Source organism: Sceloporus occidentalis, unplaced genomic scaffold (genome assembly GCF_023333645.1).
Source record: "Sceloporus occidentalis isolate IW3139 unplaced genomic scaffold, rSceOcc1.0.p SCAF_4, whole genome shotgun sequence".
In the NCBI taxonomy this organism is placed as follows: Eukaryota; Metazoa; Chordata; class Lepidosauria; order Squamata; family Phrynosomatidae; genus Sceloporus; species Sceloporus occidentalis.
In genome coordinates this window covers 85,170,655-85,189,601 of record NW_028316984.1, presented here as the reverse complement: position 1 = coordinate 85,189,601, position 18,947 = coordinate 85,170,655, and the positions used below count along the sequence as shown (strand labels likewise).

Sequence of the window (18,947 nt, the reverse complement as noted above, 5' to 3'; positions counted from 1 at the left end):
TGAAGTTTTATTGTAAATGTATGTTGTTGTTGTATACCTAATAAAGGTTGACTGACTGACTAACTAGTCAGCAGCGAAGGATGATGGAAACTGAAGTACAACATCTGCACAGCATTAAGTTATAGGATGAAATAATGAATACGTTGATCATGGAAGCACAATCCAAACCTCTCCTCTTATAAGCTTCAGTTTTGTCCAACAGCTAAAAGAAAAGTTTGGTATTCAGGCATCGTTATCTCAGAACGTGTACAAGAAGCCTCTTCTTTTTCTAGGCTTTAACATTTTCTTCCTAACACGGTCTACACCACACAGGTCTTCTACTCTAGCTTGCAGCTCCAGCTCCTGCATCATATATTCAGCATAAAATATGAGTGTGAAAACATGATCAACTTTAAAATGATGGAAAGGCAGTGTAGCAAAAATAATTTTAAGTATGGCAGAAAATAAACAGGTGGATTCTCCACCCTACCCCCCCCCCCCCCCGAAAGCTGTTTTAGAATCACTCCACTTGCATTCCTTCCAAAAATATAGATATATATCCCCTGGGTGTAACTTATTCTTTCTCCATCTCTACACATCTCAATCCCTGTGACAATCCCAAGCAGATCCCCTTGGAGTTCACATATGCACTAAAATAATCAGCTTTGGTGAAGCTTCACTTTACAGATCATATAAATTCACTGTTTTCTTCATGCTGGCAAAATATCTTTTGGGGTGGGGGGTGGGGGGGCAAGGTCCAAGACAGAAAATGAGAAGGGGTCATACTAAAAAAAAAACTTTTAGCAGGGCAGATCAAATATGCTGGTTGACTGTCTTTGTGTCTTGTTCCTTATTTAGACAAGCCCAGTTACATATCTGTCACCTTTGAAGAAAATGACTAAGAAGTGTTATATATCCTCAGTTTACCTTTTCACCTTTGGCACCACCTGTTGACAAAACTCCACCAAGTCCAGAGTCCCCTTTGGGGCCACGTTCACCTTTTTCACCAGAGTCTCCTTTCTCACCTTTGGCTCCCACTATGGAGGAAAAAGTTAAAAAGAATCTGTTCATTAAAAAAAAAATAAAGGAGGGAAGAGGAAGACAAAGGAGTTGCTGCAAAATCTTGAAACAATACCTCTGTGTGTTCAATGTTCAGATTCAACATAAAAACACTGCCATAGATAACTTGAGAGTTTGAAATCTAGCTGTTATGTGGCTCTCTTTACATTCGTAGGCAAAACACACTGATACTTTTGCAGAGGAAAACAGAGGGAATGACAAACCAGACAGCTTTTTAAACATATACTAATGTATCTGAAGATAGTTTTAGATCAGAATGATGAAAGATGCAGTGGTCTCCAGCCCCATTTATATAGCCTCCAGTCCTAGCAGTCCTGCAAAGCCCCCTGAAACCCTTCCCATTTTTATTTTTAAATTGTTTGAAATTGTCTGAAAATAGTTGAAAACAAAACTATTCACAAATGTGACAGTTCCACTTTTCTACCCCCAAGAATCCCTAATTTCATCCTTCAGTCCAGCCAAAAATGGTAAGGAGAAGTGATGTGCCATGGTTCCTCATTTACCTGGACATGCAGATGGACATGATGGTGCAGCCCACAAGAGTGGGGGCTGCCCACAAATTTTAGATGGTGCCAAAGATAAGTTAACAGAAGCCAAGTGGGTGACTGTACCTCATGCTTAGAAGGGATGAGATCTCAGAAAATCTCAGTAAATGAAGTTTGTCTCACTCTCACAATTTTGTTCATTTATTCTTTGGCAACATCTCGCCTTATGAAAAGCTCTGGCGAGATCTAAAGCTTACATATTTTTGCATGCACCTAATAATCAGCCTAATTTTAAATTATCTTAACACAGACACCAAAGATTTCCTTATATTTGGCACAACACCCTTTGCTTTTTATGAAGAATAAGTGCTATTTGGAGATTCTTTTTTCCATTCTTATTCAGAGGACATGAATGGTCAGATCTTTAATTATACTTATTCCCTCCCACCTTTTTGTGACTGCCAACTTTTTAAAAACTAGCCTTACCTCCTGCAGCAGATGGTGGTTTCTCTTTTGGTTCTGTAAGGTCCATGTGCAAATGGATTGTCTCTTCCAGCTGCGTGGGCTTTTTGGCAACGGGAGGAGAAGTGACAGGAGGCGGCACTGGTAGACTTGAGACAATTGGGGGCACCTGGTGATAACAACAGCATTGGAATAAACTTTCACTGGCTTTGCAATAGATAACTGAAGCCCATGTCTGCCCTCTTCTAAATTATTTGCTTGCATCCAGGCTAAATTTACCATATAACTATTCAAAACAGTACCATTAGAGTAAAAGGTAATGAAAGCTTATGACTGATACAGTGCAAACATTTAAAGTTTTCCAGAAATTTCTAGGGTTTTAAAAAATATCTGTTATGATATGTCTGCCTGTCTGTTTGTCCATCCATCCATGCCTCCACCTATCCCTGGCTTCAGGACTATGAAGAAATCTCTGAACAGAGAAGTCAAGAGATGATGTGGAACAATTAGGCCTTTGGCCACTGGGTGGCATGTGTGTTCCATATCCAAACGCATAAGGAAAAAATTGATTTCCTTACATATCCACAGATCAAACTAATCCAGAATCAGATTTTTAACAATTTGTGTCCTGGGGGCACTTTCTTCTATGAACGTGTTTCCCACATTGTTTCATTATTCTTTCCTGTTGCATGAAACACTTGAGGATTATTGTTTGTCAATGTGAAATAATGTTTTTAAGAGTGTCAGACTATCATTAGGAGCTGGAGTGGTGTAGTTGTTTGAGTGTTGGACTAGGACTTTGGAAACCAGGGTTCCAATCCCTGCTTGACCATGGATGACCCTGGGCAAGTCAGAATCTCTCAGCCTCAAAGGAAGGCAATGGCAAACCTCCCTTGAACATATCTTCCCAAAGACAACCCCATGATAGGTTTGCCTTAGACTTGCCATAAATCACAGACTACTTAAAGGCATACAACAACAATAGGCTATTATTAGAGAGTTCAAGATTAAAATACCCACTTCACCAGAAAGCTGACTGGGTAAATTTAGAAGTGTTCTCTCTCAGCCTGACCTATCTGACTGGGTTGTTGTGAATAAAGAACTAAGGGGAAAACCTGCAAATTGCCTTTGGGTCTTTGGAACTATGGTAGGACAAAAATGTCATAAATAAATAGTTGCCTCTCTGTTTCTGTCTGCTGTTCTCTCTCTCTCTCTCTCTCTCTCTTTATATAATGTGCATTTAAAATTGGTGTCCTTGTTGCTTTCAATGAGATTATAGCCTTGAGAGTGCTGGGAATTGAGACAGAAGGACAAATTAATAAATAATATGGGTGTAAAACAAAAAGCATCCTTTGTGTGCACACACACACACACACAATTTAACTGTATTCATTCTGCACAGTATACAATAAAATATTATTTTGAGTACAATCATCAGTCTTTCCAGAGAGCTGCTAAACAGCTCCAGAATTTTACTGCATTGCTTTCAGGACCACACACTGCCAAAATCCTTGCTCTGAGGACTCAAAGGCCATCTTCTAAGAAACACAATGGCTTTATGTCATGGCTGCAACTAGTATGGTCCTCCTTTCATACATACAAATTTACATACAGTAAAGCATCTTTATTGTGTACTTAGGACCCTTTCACACTATACCATTGTCGCCCTCTGATTCCACTTTAACCACCATGGCAACATCCTATGCAATCCTGGGATATGCAGTTGAGGGAATTTGTATTTAGAATTCTCAGCCACAGAGATCCTTTAGTCTAGTGCCTCGCCCCTAAGCTCCAGGATTCCTAAGACGCAGCTATGGTTATTAAAATGCAATCATAACACTAAGGAGAAAGGAACCAAGGTGATCATGGGGGCCATAAAAAACATTGGGCCAGACCCTTTGATTGTGGGTCTTTTGCAGCCTTGGTCCAGTCAGATGACAACAAAGGAAAAGGCAAGAGTTGCTGAGTTCATCAATACATGAAAGGACATTGGGGTGATGATGACTTTATGCCTAGATGTCTACTACTTTTGAATATTTTCATTCACCACTGAAAATATCCACTATCAGCCCAAATATTGAAACTTCCAGGTTCAAATTTCTAATGTATAAAAGCATTTTTAAAAAACCAAAAGCTCAAATGGTGCATGGCTGTGCTTATTCTAAAAAGGAAATACATATTAACTTTCATTATTAGTTTCAAATATGTATGAATCACCCCACAATCCAACATGTATTGAAGACAATAAATCATTGAAGTAAATATAATAATGAAATGGGGGAAAATTAATAAAAACTAACTAGTTAAGAACAGGAACAAGAACTTTGATCCAGTTTTAAAGAAAGAGAAACATTAGCTGCTTATTCACTAATGACTTTTTGTTTGTTTTAAAATTTTGTAATATTGGTCCAAGCCGGTGTAGTGTAGCAGTTTGTGTGCTGGACTAGGACTCTGGAAGATCAGGGTTCAAATCTCCACTCTGCCAGGAAAATCCACAGGGAGGACCAGGGGCAGTCATACTTTCTCAGCCTCAGAGGAAGGAAATGGCAAATGTCCTCTGAACAAATCTTGCCAAGAAAACTTTGTTCACTTTAGAGTCGCCATAAGTCGGAAATGACTTAAATTATAGTCCAACACTTAAACCATTGCACTATGCTGTTTTTTATGTAAATATATACCAGGTGATTTTTAAAAATGATACAAAAGTAATGTACTTTAGAAAAATAAACCTAGGGAAGGCCATCCTTGCCTCCCTATGATGAAGTGGTTGCTTTAGCAATTTGATCTTAAACTACTTTTGGCTGAGATATGACACTTGTCTGGGAGCCAAGCTGAGATTTCTTGTAATCCCCTGAGAAGAAGCATGAAGAAAAACTTATTTTTTCAGATAATATGCAAAGCAGCTGGGAAGCTAATAAGACTGAAACCCCATTCATCAGCTGGTCTGTGGACATAATGAAGTGACTTCCTAATTCTATCTCCTTTTTTTTCCCTTTACAAACAGCGGTTTGAACAAGGAGGTAGCATTGTATTTCTGGAGCACTGCAACCCATTTTTGGTAAGGATCTTAGATCAATATTCTGTATAAGCCTATAAAGAAGATAATGGCAGATTCAAAGAGTAAGCTGGAGCAGTGGAAACTACATCCAAAGACTGTGTTGTCAATATGTGGCAAGAAATTAGATGTCACTGTGGAGGTCTACAAGCCAGGAGGCAAACATTAGAGAACTCACACAGAGATGTGAAACATCTGTGTGATGAACAAACAGAACACAGGCCTAACAAACGAATACATGCATAGCATTTTAAGAGATCATAGTTTCCAGCGCTAAGGTCAAACATAAACTGGAAGTTAACATTGAAGAAAATTAACGTGAAAAATTAGCTGCAAGATGAATTCAAGGGAATAGGCGGGGGGGATGGCTTTATACATATTATCCTTTATAACTGGTAACCTGATGAGTAAGAATTGGGCATTAAATGTAAAATAGCTAATTAATAGCTAACAATCTATATTCTTTAAAATCATTGTTTTAAAAATTTATACATGCTTTAAAATAATTCTTTTTTAAATCAAAGGCTTTGCTAGAATCTTTAAAGCACAGGCTGATTTTCTTTTGAAATTTTTGGTGCAATCCATTATCCAATATATGTTTGCAATGTGACCGCTAGTACCTCTTTCTTTCCTGAACTCAGGTTGGGCATTTGGCATTTCTCACTCCATATATAGTAAAAGTCTTTGTTGTAGAATTCTGAGCATCATTTTGCTTGTATGGGAAATGAATGCAATGGAATGGTCCTGTGGTTACTGCAATCCCTGGTATCAATTTTTGTGGGGATTGGACTGTATATTGACTGTTTCCAATCTCTGTTTTGTGTTCCATATTTGTTGACCGATTTCAGTTAGAACTAGAGTGGATTTTGTCTCTATGGATTGAACCAACTCTAATGTTACGCCTTTTTGTTCCTGGCAATTTATTTCTCCTAAATGTTCTGAGTGTAGCTTCCACTTCACTTTCTAAAACTGGAGTTTTGTCTTGACATGGTTCTTCCTTGAATAAACCTGTCACACTTTAGTCTTTTTAATATAGTTTCCTGTGTACTGTTTCCATTTTTTAAATTTCTACTTGGTCATGTAATGAGTTTCCCTGCTAATCACAGAACCTCCCCATCCTTGTCTTAAATATCCCTTTAATTTCTCATACCTTGTAGAAGAGCTCTCTTGTTCTTCCTTTTTTGTTGTCACCTTCTATTTATCTACATTGATTATTATTATAGTAGTTCTCCTTGTTCCTTCACACAAGTTATTGAACAGTTGCATTCAGGGTTCTGACTGTATTTCTGTCACCTTTTACTCTTGCTTCTCATCTATCCTTAACTGCTTGAAAAGTTTCATCTGTCATTTGCTGAAACTTCTCTTTCTTTTTGGCTACAGATTGTGTCTTCTTGCATTCATTCCTGACAATGCCCCTGGTTTCAGTCCAGAGTTCTTCTGGCTCCTAGTTAGTTAGGCTTAATAATGCAAATCTATTTTTTAAATTATCTTTAAGTTTTATGGGGATGTTCTTCAGGTTGTAGTTAGACATGATGATTGGTTTAGTGTTCTTCTTTAGCTTTATTCTAATATTTGACATTTGTAATTCATGGTATATGCCACAATCTGATTCTGGTCTTGATTTTGCAGAATGGAGCTTCTCCATCTTGTGCTTCCAATTATGTAGTCTATTTGACACCTATATTGGCCATCAGGCAATGCCCACATATCTAGTTGCTTTTTGGGTTGCTAAAAGAATGTATTTTTGATGAACAAATTGTTGGCCTTGCAAAATTTAGTCAGCCAGTCTCCTGCTTCATTTCCTGATCCTAGGCCAACTTTTCATAAAATCTTTGATTTTCCTCTGTTTTCTAATTTTGCATCCCTATTGCCAATGATTAACAATAAGTCATGTTTGGTGTGTGATCAATCGCCTCCTGGACTCCAGCACAGAATCTCTTTTTTTTTCCTTCTGCCTCTGTAGTTGGAACATAAACTTGGATTAAGGTTATATTGATGTTTTTCCCCCTGAAGTCTTATTGATATTATTCATTCGGACTCTGCATGATATCCTTTGACTGCTTTTGCTACATCTGTTCTCACTATAAATGCCAGGTTTTCATTTCCTGAGTAAAACACTGTGTAATTACAGTATCTGATTCAAAATGTCCTATTCATGTCCACTCATTTCATTTCTTGTTTTACTATGCCTAGCTTCTGATTCATACTTCTCACAATCCATATTACTATAATATGAGCTGTGCTCCTTCAGACTTGTTTTTCACCTCTGAGCATGTCAACAGCTGACTGTCCTTTTGACTTGAGTCCAGTTACATCATTAGCTACACTGATATTCATAGCTGTCCTCTGGTCTACCCCAGTAGTCTAATGAGTGCCATCTGACCTGGGAGCACTCTCTCTTGTTTTATTTTGAATTGTCTTATCATAGGGTTTTCATGGTAGAAGATCTTCAAAAGGCCCAGTACTAACAAGCATTAGCTATATTGCCACTGCCATTGTCCTTAGGGGATCTTTCACTAATGTCCCTGCCCCCAATAGCTGTTTGGCACATTTAGTCTGACTCCTCAGCAAATGCCTGTATTACATGGTAGACTCTGCTGGCAGCACTGCTGCCGTCAGCATAGCCTCTTGCATCACAGGAGCACTCAATCCCACCAGCCATAATCTTAATCTTAATCTTAATCTCTTAATCTTGTTGTTTTGTACTCTGTAATTCAAACCATTTTATTGGAGCAGCAGGTATAACCCTTCCCACTCAACCTGCTCTTGAAAGGGGGGGAAACAGAAAAGTCAGTGTCATGAACCCTCATAAATAAAACTAATTAGACCTGGCTAGCCAGACACAGAAAGTATTTGAAGACAAAAAAAAAATTAAAAGTCTGTAATTATGTGATGCACCATTGAAACAGCCACTAGTATGCCAAGGATGACAAACCATTGCCAGAAACTCAGCAGCAGCAAATCTCCATTGACAGGAAATGGAAGAGTCCAGCTTGATCAGCCACCTCAGTACATTACTGCTCTGGATCAACCTCACATCCTCAGCACTATTAATGGCTACTCTTGAGCACACTGTTTGGATTAGCACACCCGGACATGTTTCAAGGCTGCACTGCACACCTGGTGGAAAGATGATAATTAGCAAATCATCTTTGGACTCTTTGGTACAGTAGGAAATCTATCTCCGGGTAATAAAAATCTGGACTGCTTTAAACCATTGTTTATAAGTACAGAAACAACTCTCTCTCTCTCTCTCTCTCTCACACACACACACACACACACACACGTGACATATGAGAGCCAGTGTGGTATGTTTGTGTTTGACTGGGACTCTCGCAGGACAGGATTCCAATCCCACTGGATGACCTTGGGCCAATCAGACTCTCTTAGCCTCAGAGGAAGGCAATGGCAAGCTCCTTCTGAACAAAGTTTGCCAAGAAAACCATATGATAAGATCACCTCAGGGTTTCCATAAGTCAGAAATGACATGAAGGCACACAACATGTGACCTATATATCATTTAAGTTATATGCCAAGTGTAACCTCTACTTGGAAGCAAAAAACATATGTATCCTGATAACCTCTTATTAACCACTACAATTGTTCTTCATGTGAGGAACAGTTATAGACTGTTGAGAAACTGCTGCTAGCAAAATGTCATGATCTGCTTCTTAGCTGGAGCTGAGTTTAGACAAGTATATGGTACCAGTGGTGTATTAAACAAAACAGGCTACTAGTTTATTTTCAAGCAGGATTCAGTAGGCAAATTATCACATATAAAATCCTAAAAATGTTAACCAAACACCTTTTCCTGTATGAGCCTTTATCATACCCATACTACCCAGGTTTGTTCTGCCTCAAAAGTAGCTTTCTTTGGGACTTCCAGTGGCATGGCAGTGCCTTGATCACCCTCTGAAGAAAGGCTCCGGAGCGTGATTGCGGCTTTGCGGCGACGGGGGCAGTGGGGTTAGGTATCACTAGCTCAAAAGTATCCCCCCCCCCCCGATAAAGGGGAGGCAGAGGGGCTCGTTTGAGGATCTGATGCTCCAGATTCTAAGCTTGTTTTTCGTTTTGAAATGTAAACGAAACGGGAGCTGCACGGACTCTGAGCATTCACGGCCGCAAAGAGCAGATACGATCCGCAGCTCGGTATCGATTGCTCCGCCACCACTTTTTTAATTGGTTTTTTTTTTTGTTATGCTTTATTATTGCTCACCATCAAACCTACCAGGATTAAGCTTCTCTCAGAGTTAGATTACAACTCATGGAGCTAGGGTTATGCTGGCTGGGTCTCCTAGGAGGCAAAATAGATCAACATCCAGAAGGTCAAAACTCCTCACCCTCCTTATAAAAGATCTCAGGTAATAAAGATTAAAAAAAACAACCCCAGCTGATGGACTCTTTTTTTCCTGATAGACACAGACCAATTAATCAGTTATGTATAAGACAGGTCCTTCTATCTTGATGCATCATTGGTTTGAGTTAGCATTGAGTTGTTACTTGTTGTTGCTGCTACTTAACCTTTTGGATTTTTAGAAGAGCCTTTTCAAAATCAATTCAATCCCATTCTACCCTCTCTTCCACTGCCTCCAACTCCTCCTGCTCCATGCTGCCAATTAATGTGGCAAATCTTTCCCCGCTCTTCCCTTTTCCATTCATGGGAGATGATAAATTCTCTGGTTAAGGCGACTACTACAGCCCATAAAATGCTTAATATACTGACAGTACTCATTGAGTGCAAAGTTACAGAAGGAAATCAAACCAGACTTCCATAGGTCTTTAAGCTCTAAATATAATATCTTCAGTTGTTGGACACTTTCACAGTGGACAAAGATCATTTCTCATTTTAAATGGCCCTTTTGAGAGTGAGGTGGCTCAGAATCAAGTTATTTGCAAGTGTATGGGCCAACAGTGGGTGGGCCAGGCTTGGCTGGCATGTGTTGACCTTGCAGTTTTCAGTCTACCATTAGCTCGACCTCTTCAAATTTAGTTCTGCATAAGCAGCTTTATCACTTTACTTGCTGTTCAAAGGAAAGGCAACACTTGCTTACCAAATACTCTGGAGGGTGGCCTCACCTGCTCATCATAAAAAGATGTTACAGATTATCAAAATGTCAACCAAACCATCCATTTGCAACAGCCAGAAGAAAACAAATTATTATTATCATAATCACTTAATAGTAACAAACGAAGAGGAAGAGGGGGAAGTGAAGGAGCAGCAGTCTGCATACATCAAGGCTAATTTTGAGAGTTAAAAAGCATTTCTATACTGAAAAGCATTAACACTAAATAATAATGGTCTTGGACTCACCCTTTCCTTTTCTAATAATCGTGGCTTTTCTTCAATTCCGCTTCCACCGTCTCCAGACATCTAAATAATTTTTTAAGAAGGGAAAAAAAAGGGATAAGCATTCTTCTAGGTCAACAGATATGAACAAAGGACGGCTGGACTAATGAATGTATTTGGCTTAATCAACTAATTCTCTGAAGAGTGCAGTTGCCTGCTTACAGGGAGTGCCAACTTACAGATCACAACTGTGGGCAAAGTGAGGGCAGGAGCCATGTTCCAGGCATCAGGGACATTTTTCTTTCCCAAACTGTGGTATGGAGTAGGATTTGTTTTATTTATTTATATACCGCTATTCCAAAGATCATAGCGGTGAACAGCAAGTAAGCTAATTAGCAAGTAAGCTTAATTTGCCCCCAACAGTCTGGGTACTCATTTTAGCGACCTCGGAAGGATGCAAGCCTGAGTCGAGCTTGGGCCCTTTTGCTGGTCTTGAACTCGCAACCTTGTGGTTTCGAGTGAATGGCTGCAGTACAGGCATTTAACCAGGGCTTGGCTGGCAGGAGTGGGGCACAGAACAAGTGGAGGCTTCACTCTGGGTCACTCCTGGGCCACATAAACTGCGTCCCCACCATGCCAACAGTCAGTCAGCATTAATCATGAGATTTTGTATAGACGATTACTTTACTCTTTCATTATCACACTGTTAATACTGATAGAGATTTGGGTGGTTTTGGTACTGGGGACTGGATCTTTGGGGGTAGACAGTGCCCATGTGCCAGTCATACATGATAAGGAAGCTCATGCCCAGTTCAGGGGCAAATGGCTGTGCCATGTTCCCAGATATTAGGGGAACCACACAGTCCACCAAGTCGATTCCAGTACCTGTAATTCCAGTGCTACCTAAAGGCAGGCTGTGTGAACAGGTTTCCTTTGGCTGGTAGGTGGGTCAACTGATGAATGGGTTGCAATCAGCTGGTAGGAAGGTCAACTGATGCCCAGATCTGTACCCAGGCTCTGGGCCAAGCCTATCCAACTGTAACCAATATATTTATAACCTTTTTAATTAAAAAAATGCGATCTGGGCTCATTACTTGGACAGGTATTCTCCACTAACCTCAGTCTCCAATTCAGCTCATAAATAAGGGCATTTCTAATTCAGGACAACTAGATTTATAAACAAACTTCTAACAAAACAGAGGAGAAAAGATGGAACGCACTGTCTAGCAAGAACTCAACAATATTATGAATTATTGTTACAAATTAGTAATTAGAATGAATGGAAATCATTACCACGATATATAATCCCATGACAAACCTCAAGAAAATAGGCTGTTCACTCATATACAAAGATACCTTACTCACTATACAAATCCAAATCCTAGATGTCTCACTATCAGAAAAGCTGTATGTTATTTGTTTTAAAATCTTCTCATCAGCAAATAATACTGATCTTCTGCACTGAAATATTTTCACATGTATATTCTGGAAGCTGCCTCCTCATCTGCATCTAATTTCGGGGGAAACCCTATATCCAAACCTAAGTAATGTTATGGGAAAGGTCACTGTTCGGTCTTAGTGCACTTGCTTTTGCATACAAGTCAAAGGTTTAATCCCCAATGCTTCTAGTTAAAGAATTACAGAGAAAAGGGCTGGGAATAACCTCTGACAAAGACCCAGGATAGACAGCCAGAAACTACACAGATAATATTGGCCTATATTTGAGGCCCGTTCACATTACACCACTTTATGATTCCAGGCTGACATGGATGAATATGGAATCTGTAGTTTGGTGAGGTACCAGACCTCTCTGGCTGAGAATTCTGAGTACACCTCCATAATCTGCAAATCCCAAGATCCCACAGCATGGTGGCATGGCAGTTAAATAATAGCACTGTAATTGTGTAGTGTGAAAAGCCCAGGAGTAAGAATTTTGCAGTCCTTCAGGAGCGACTTCCAGCATTAATGATAATTGGCAATGCTAACTATGGCTTCGGGGAACTGCAGTTCAACATAATTCAGTTGCATTTTTTCACAATGCCGCAACTGGGGAGGAACCTCTGGCCCATGGGACCAATTTGATTCATTGAGGTGCACAGAAATGGCAAAGGGGAGCAAAGCACAGTCAGCTAATGCTTTGACAGCTGGCTAAATGGGATATTGAAACTTGCCAGTTCTTGGAGCACCACCAAGGAGCATCGCTAGCCTCTTGCCTTCCCTCTCTGGAGAAGGCAAGAGGGGAATAATTCAGCTGGCAAAGTCAGCTCCTCAGACACAGTGAGTGAAGTCTGGGGAGCCACATGCTGTAATAGCTTCAAGCTTATCAAGGATCAGTGGAATGAAAACATGGCTCCCCATCCCAAAGTGTTTTCTCACTGGTATTTATCAACATGAGCAAAACTTCCACCTAGGTTTGTGCCCACTTTCTGGTGCAGCTGCAAGAAGCAGCTCAATAGATCCTGATTTTGTTTTAAACTGCAGTTTAGCATGTTATTTGAACTCTTACCTATGGTTAACCTTAACTATGGTTAGTAAAATCAAGCCAGTTTCATAATTTGTAGGTTGAACTTGGTTTGCTTCCACTTGCCAAAATAAAGCACTGTGCCTACATAGAAGATACAGCAAACTATGGTTAACTGAAAATGTAAATGAAAAGTGTCCAAGCTCTTCTTTGCAGCCATAGCAGATCTGGAGAGGAACAGTATAAGTATGATTAAGTGATGATTTTACAACACAACAGAGCTAATCCAATACAAGAGACTTTCAATATGTGTGTATGTCTAAAAATTGCCAAAGAGAAAGCCACTTACCATATCAGAATCATCTTCATCTTCCTCACAATGGAGCTCAGCTGCTCGAGGATCTCCCTTCACTTTCAGTTCTGCAATTACACCCTAAAAACCAAGAAAAACAGATATCAGTCCCTCTTCAGCTTTCTAGAAATGCAGGGTACCACTCCCAGTTGTGGGGGAGTATAGCCCCCCAGGCCCTACACCGTAATGATTGCTTACATTTCCTACTTGCATTTTAAGTCAAGATTAATATCAGACACAAACACAGTTCAGTCCTATTTTCATTGGCAAGAATCATATTTCACAGGATTCCCTGGCAAGATCAATGGCTGATATATATTATGCCTAATTAAGGCAAACAGTTCATTGATCTCTCATTGTGGCCCACAGATAACATACCAGCTCTGATCAGAACTAAAGTGTTAACTGAGAAAAGCTTAAGCAGAATCTGTGCAAGTGAAGAGGGTGATATGATGATGAGCTTTGAGCTTTGTAGTAAAGACCTGGACTTGATTTCATCTTGGTCTCTTCCGCATCTATGGTTCAGCTTTCTAGTATAAAGTTTTCCAAAGGATCAAGCAAACAGATTCAACATTCTCAGCATCAAGAATTCCTCTATAGACACCCAGTGTCTCTGTTCAATATTTGTAGTCCAAACAGAAAACCAGCAGCATGTTGTGTAATTGTGGGTAGCACCACCCAGAATCATGGGGTTACTGCTAAAATTCTCTTGCTAGTTAGCATAACTCTTTGCAGTACCTTCCTCCAGTACACATTTCCCTTCTAAATTAGCACTACCGCACTAAACCACCCATGAGGAAAGCTTCCATTTGAACAATGCAGATCAGACACTTTTCCAAACAAGTAGTGACCCTTTTTTGAGACTGTAGGAGATCCATCACTTGGGCAATAAAAATGGTAAATCACAGATTAATCTTAATGTGTTTCTTCAAGTAACACTCCATTTCATTATCCCCCCCCCCCCCCCCGGCATAACAACAGTACCATACAGAAGCCAGTATCCCATTAATGACATGTGTGCATGTAAATGTGGGTCACACATACAAATATGTCTTTATTCTGTAACCCTTTGTGAAACATCCAAAACTCCAACCTAATAGCTGTCAAACCCCAAGAGGCCATTGCTGCTGCTTATCAGTAGGGAAGGAAGGGGGGGCAGTTCAGACAATGCAAGGGGAAGGGATAGGAGGGTGCACTCCATCTGTGAGCCCATTCCCATTTCCTTCCCTTCCAAGCCAAAACTGAGCCCATTTGTTAAAGTCTCCCTTGCCTCCATGCTCCCTCACCTCCCCATCAGTAACCACCATCACCAGCAAACCCTCCTAAGACCTGACAATCATGGAGGAGGGGGATGAGATTAAAGGATAGCCCCTTGCACTCCATCCAAAAAAGACATCTATGGAGGGTGGACACAGCAATACTGTATGGGCAGAGCTATATCCTCCACCTGTTTGATGTTAATGTTTTGACCACAGAGTCTTAAACTTCACTTTTTGAAGTACAAAATCATTTATGTAAGGGCCATTTTGGTAGTTGCCCAATACACAACTGCTAAAATATTTACATTGCCTTTACCTGCCTGAAACTTATATGAATTAGCAGAGGGTTGTATGTATGGTCTATCTTAAGGATTCACCTCCTTGGTTCATATCAGGTGTTAAGCAGGGCACAAGACAATTTCATTACTTCATAGTCTGATTTGTAAAAGCAATTATGATATCTTGTCATCCTTTTTAACATCCTGTGGCTGCAATCCAACTTCCCCTCAGCATAGAATAAATATATTCATGCAGAGATAAGCTACATCAGCACTACGCAATTACATGGAGAATAGCAACAAGGATTGAGTGCCATTTTGCAATGCCCAATGTCCAATACACAATGAACTGCAGTGCACAATGTATAACTGCAATGTGGATTGCACAACTGCATTGAACAATGCATAATCACAATGTGCAGTGTTGTTGTAACTCCTGCTGCTATCAGCAGAATACAGTTGTCCCTCCATTTTCATGGGGGATCTGTTCTGGACCCCTCGCAAAAACAGAAATTCACCTATATTCATAGAATCATAGAATCGTAGAGTTGGAAGAGACTACAAGGGCCATCCGGTTCAACCCCCTGCCATGCAGGAAATCCCAATCAAAGCATACCCAACAGACGGCCATCCAGCCTCTGCTTAAAGACCTCCAAAGAAGGAGACTCCACTACACTCCAAGGGAGTGTGTTCCACTGTCGGACAGCCCTTACTGTCAGGAAGTTCCTCCTAATGTTGAGGTGGAATCTCTTTTCCTGCAGCTTGCATCCATTGCTCTGGGTCCTAGTTTCTGGAGCAGCAGAAAACAAGCTTGCTCCCTCCTCAATATGACATCCCTTCAAATATTTAAACAGGGCTATCATATCACCTCTTAGCCTTCTTTTTTCCAGGCTAAACATCCCCAGCTCCCTAAGTCGTTCCTCATAGGGAACCTCATGGTTTCCAGACCCTTAACCATTTTAGTCACTCTCCTTTGGACACGCTCCAGTTTCTCAAAGTCCTTTTTTAATTGTGGTGCCCAGAACTGGACACAATATTCCAGGTGGAGCCTGACCAAAGCAGAATATAGTGGCACTATTACTTCTCTTGATCTAGACACTATACTTTTATTGATGCAGCCTAAAATTGCATTGGCCTTTTTAGCTGCCGCATCACACTGTTGACTCATGTTCAACTTGTGGTCTACTTGGACTCCTAGATCCCTTTCACATGTAGTCTCGTTCAGCCAGGTGTCCCCCATCCTATATCTGTGCATTTCATTTTTCTGCCCTAAGTGCAGTACTTTACATTTCTTCGTATTGAATTTCATTTTGTTAGTTTTGGCCCAGCTTTCTAGTCTATTCAGGTCATTTTGAATTTTGATCCTGTCCTCTGGAGTATTAGCTATTCCTCCTAATTTGGTGTCATCTGCAAATTTGATGAGTAAGCCCCCAATTCTGTCGTCCAAGTCACTGATGAAGATGTTGAATAGCACTGGGCCCAGGACAGAGCCCTGTGGGACCCCACTGGTCACTTATTGGCTTGAACTGCAGTGCATGCCTGCAAGCACCCACAGGCGTGTACCATGGGTGTGTGCCCCATTTCCCCCCCCTTCATTTGCCACCCGCAAAAGGTCAAGGGACAGGGACTTCAAGTCCGCAAATACAGAGGGATGATATCTATTGTACTTTGGCAAATAAGCACCTCTGGGTTTTTTTGTTTGTTTGTTTTATTCTTAATGTTTAATGTTTAATGAATGTTGATTGTATTTTAGTTAAGGGTTGAGGGATGGAATTTTAGGTTGTATACATTATTTACTGTTTAGGTATTTTACTGAACAGATTAGTTCCTGCTATTGCAGAAGAACTTCTCCCTGAAAGCCAATGTGGCTTTAGAGCTAATAGGAGCACTACAGACATGGTATTTGCTCTTAGACAACTGCAAGAGAAATGTAGAGAGCAGAACAAAGGACTCTATGTAACATTTGTTGACCTCACCAAAGCCTTCGACACTGTGAGTAGAAAAGGTCTGTAGCAGATCCTGGAACGATTAGGATGCCCCCCCCCCAATTCCTCAAAATGATCATCCTGTTACATGAAGGCCAGCAAGGTCAAATCAGATATGGCGATGCTCTCTCGGAGCCCTTTCTAATAACTAATGGTGTGAAACAAGGTTGTGTTCTCGCTCCAACTCTATTTACAATCTTCTTCAGCATGATGCTCCAAAGGGCTACAGCAGATCCCAAAGAAGAAGACGGCATTTATATACGCTACCATACTGATGGTAGCCTGTTTGACTGAGGGCCCGCACCAAGACTCTAAACTATCTAGTCCGTGAGCTGCTTTTTGCTGATGATGCTGCCCTCGTTGCCCATACGGAAGCAGCTCTGCAGTGCTTCACATCTTGCTTTGCTACAGCTGCAGAGCTCTTTGGGCTGGAAGTCAGTCTGAAGAAAATGGAAGTTCTCTACCAGCCGGCACCACAGGAAGAACACTACCATCCCCACATCACTGTAGGCAAATCTGTGCTTAAGTCCATTCAGCAGTTCACCTACCTGGGAAGCATCATCTCCTCAGACACCAAGATTGATAAAGAGATCGATCACAGACTAGCAAAGGCATACAGTGCATTCAGAAGGCTTCACAAAAGAGTCTGGAGTAACAAACACTTGAGGTGAAGCACAAAAATCAGTGTGTATAGAGCCATTGTACTGTCTATTCTCCTTTATGGGTCTGAAACATGGGTCACCTATCACCAACGCCTACGACTCCTCGAACGCTTTCATCAACGCTGTTTATGCACAATTCTAAATATACACTGGACTGACTATGTGATGAATGTTGCTGTCCTTGAGCAGCAGAGATCACCAGCGTTGAGGCAATGCTATTGAAGATGCAGCTGCATTGGGCAGGACACGTTTCTAAGATGGAGGCCCATCGCCTCCCAAAAATAATACTCTATGGTGAACTCGCCATGGGTCAGCGTAAGAGGGGTGCCCCAAAGAAGAGGTACAAGGACTCCCTGAAACAACATCTCAGGCTTGGCCAAATTGATCACCAACAATGGTCTGCCCTGGCCTCGCATCGGGAGGCATGGAGACGCACTATCCACGATGCTGCAGCTTTTTTCGAAAGCTCACACCGAATGAGTCTCGAAGAGAAACGACAACGCAGAAAGAACCGCAACCCAGAAACATCACCCAAAGAGACTTCCCGCTGTGCTTTCTGCAACCGGACCTGTTTGTCCCGGATTGGCCTTTTTAGTCAGCAGCACGCTTGTACAAAGCGCGGGATGAGTCCTTCCTGAATCTTCATTCGCAAAGCAAAGCCAGAAAGAGAGAGAGAGATTTTATTTATTTGCTTATGTAAATCATGTATGTATTTTATGTGTTTTATGTAATTTTGTAAACTGCTTTGATCTTTTTGGAAAGGTGGTATATAAATGTATTATTATTATTATTATTATTATTATTATTATTATTAATCCCACATTCACAGCATGATGTACACATGTTTATGTCTTTGACAGGATGCCAACCACTAATTAAAAAACAAAGGAACTGAAATATGCATTTCCTTTTCCTCTAACACCAAATTCTGAGCTCTGATGATGACTCTGTCTCGTGGTTTCTTTGTAGTTCATATACATCCTCTCAACCTCACAATTTGCCACATCCCCAGTTATACATATGTATGATGTCAGCTTTAATGGATGCTTATAACTAAGTCTGGAATTATATCAGACCCCTCCCCCAACAGCCTAACAAACTGTGTCTCCTGACTATTTACATTTCCATTATAGCATGTATTCATGTACACCATTTCCTCTTTAGGCACCTAAAAGGGCAAAATTGATTTTTGCTACTGGAGCATTCCTTTGGGCACACTGGGCAGGATGCTCTTATTCCCCCAAACAAAAGAGATGGACATGATGCCTTGCTCCTATCTAACCTGATAATTGTGTGACTCATGATAATCAGATGGTTAGATTTGTTGTTGTTAAGCACCCTCGAGTTGAATACAATTCATGGTGACCCTGTATATGAGGCATCACCAAGACGCCCTCTCCTCCACTGCTGTGCTTTGGTCCTGTACATTCAGGCCTGTGACCACCTTAATTAAGCCTAGTCAACTGGCATGTAGTTTTTTCTCTCTTTCTGCTGCCTTCTACCTTTCCTAGCATTATTATCTTTTCTAGTGAGTCATGCCTTCTCATGTTGTGTCCAAAGTATGACAGCCTCAGTTTCAAAGAAGTTCAAGCTTGATCTGTT

General features: G+C 40.7%; 1 protein-coding gene across 2 annotated transcripts in view; it reads right to left on the bottom strand.

The window, feature by feature from the left end:
• Nucleotides 1-18,947, bottom strand: part of COL18A1 (collagen type XVIII alpha 1 chain) — a 224,545-nt gene that overhangs the window by 52,192 nt on the left and 153,406 nt on the right. For both annotated transcript variants that reach the window (XM_089520685.1, XM_089520684.1), the window contains 4 exons: nucleotides 13,159-13,242; nucleotides 10,373-10,432; nucleotides 2,031-2,175; nucleotides 907-1,016 (listed from right to left, as the gene is read on the bottom strand). In XM_089520685.1, coding sequence (XP_089376811.1) covers nucleotides 907-1,016; nucleotides 2,031-2,175; nucleotides 10,373-10,432; nucleotides 13,159-13,242 — 399 coding nt within the window. The remainder of the gene's footprint in view (nucleotides 1-906; nucleotides 1,017-2,030; nucleotides 2,176-10,372; nucleotides 10,433-13,158; nucleotides 13,243-18,947) is intronic.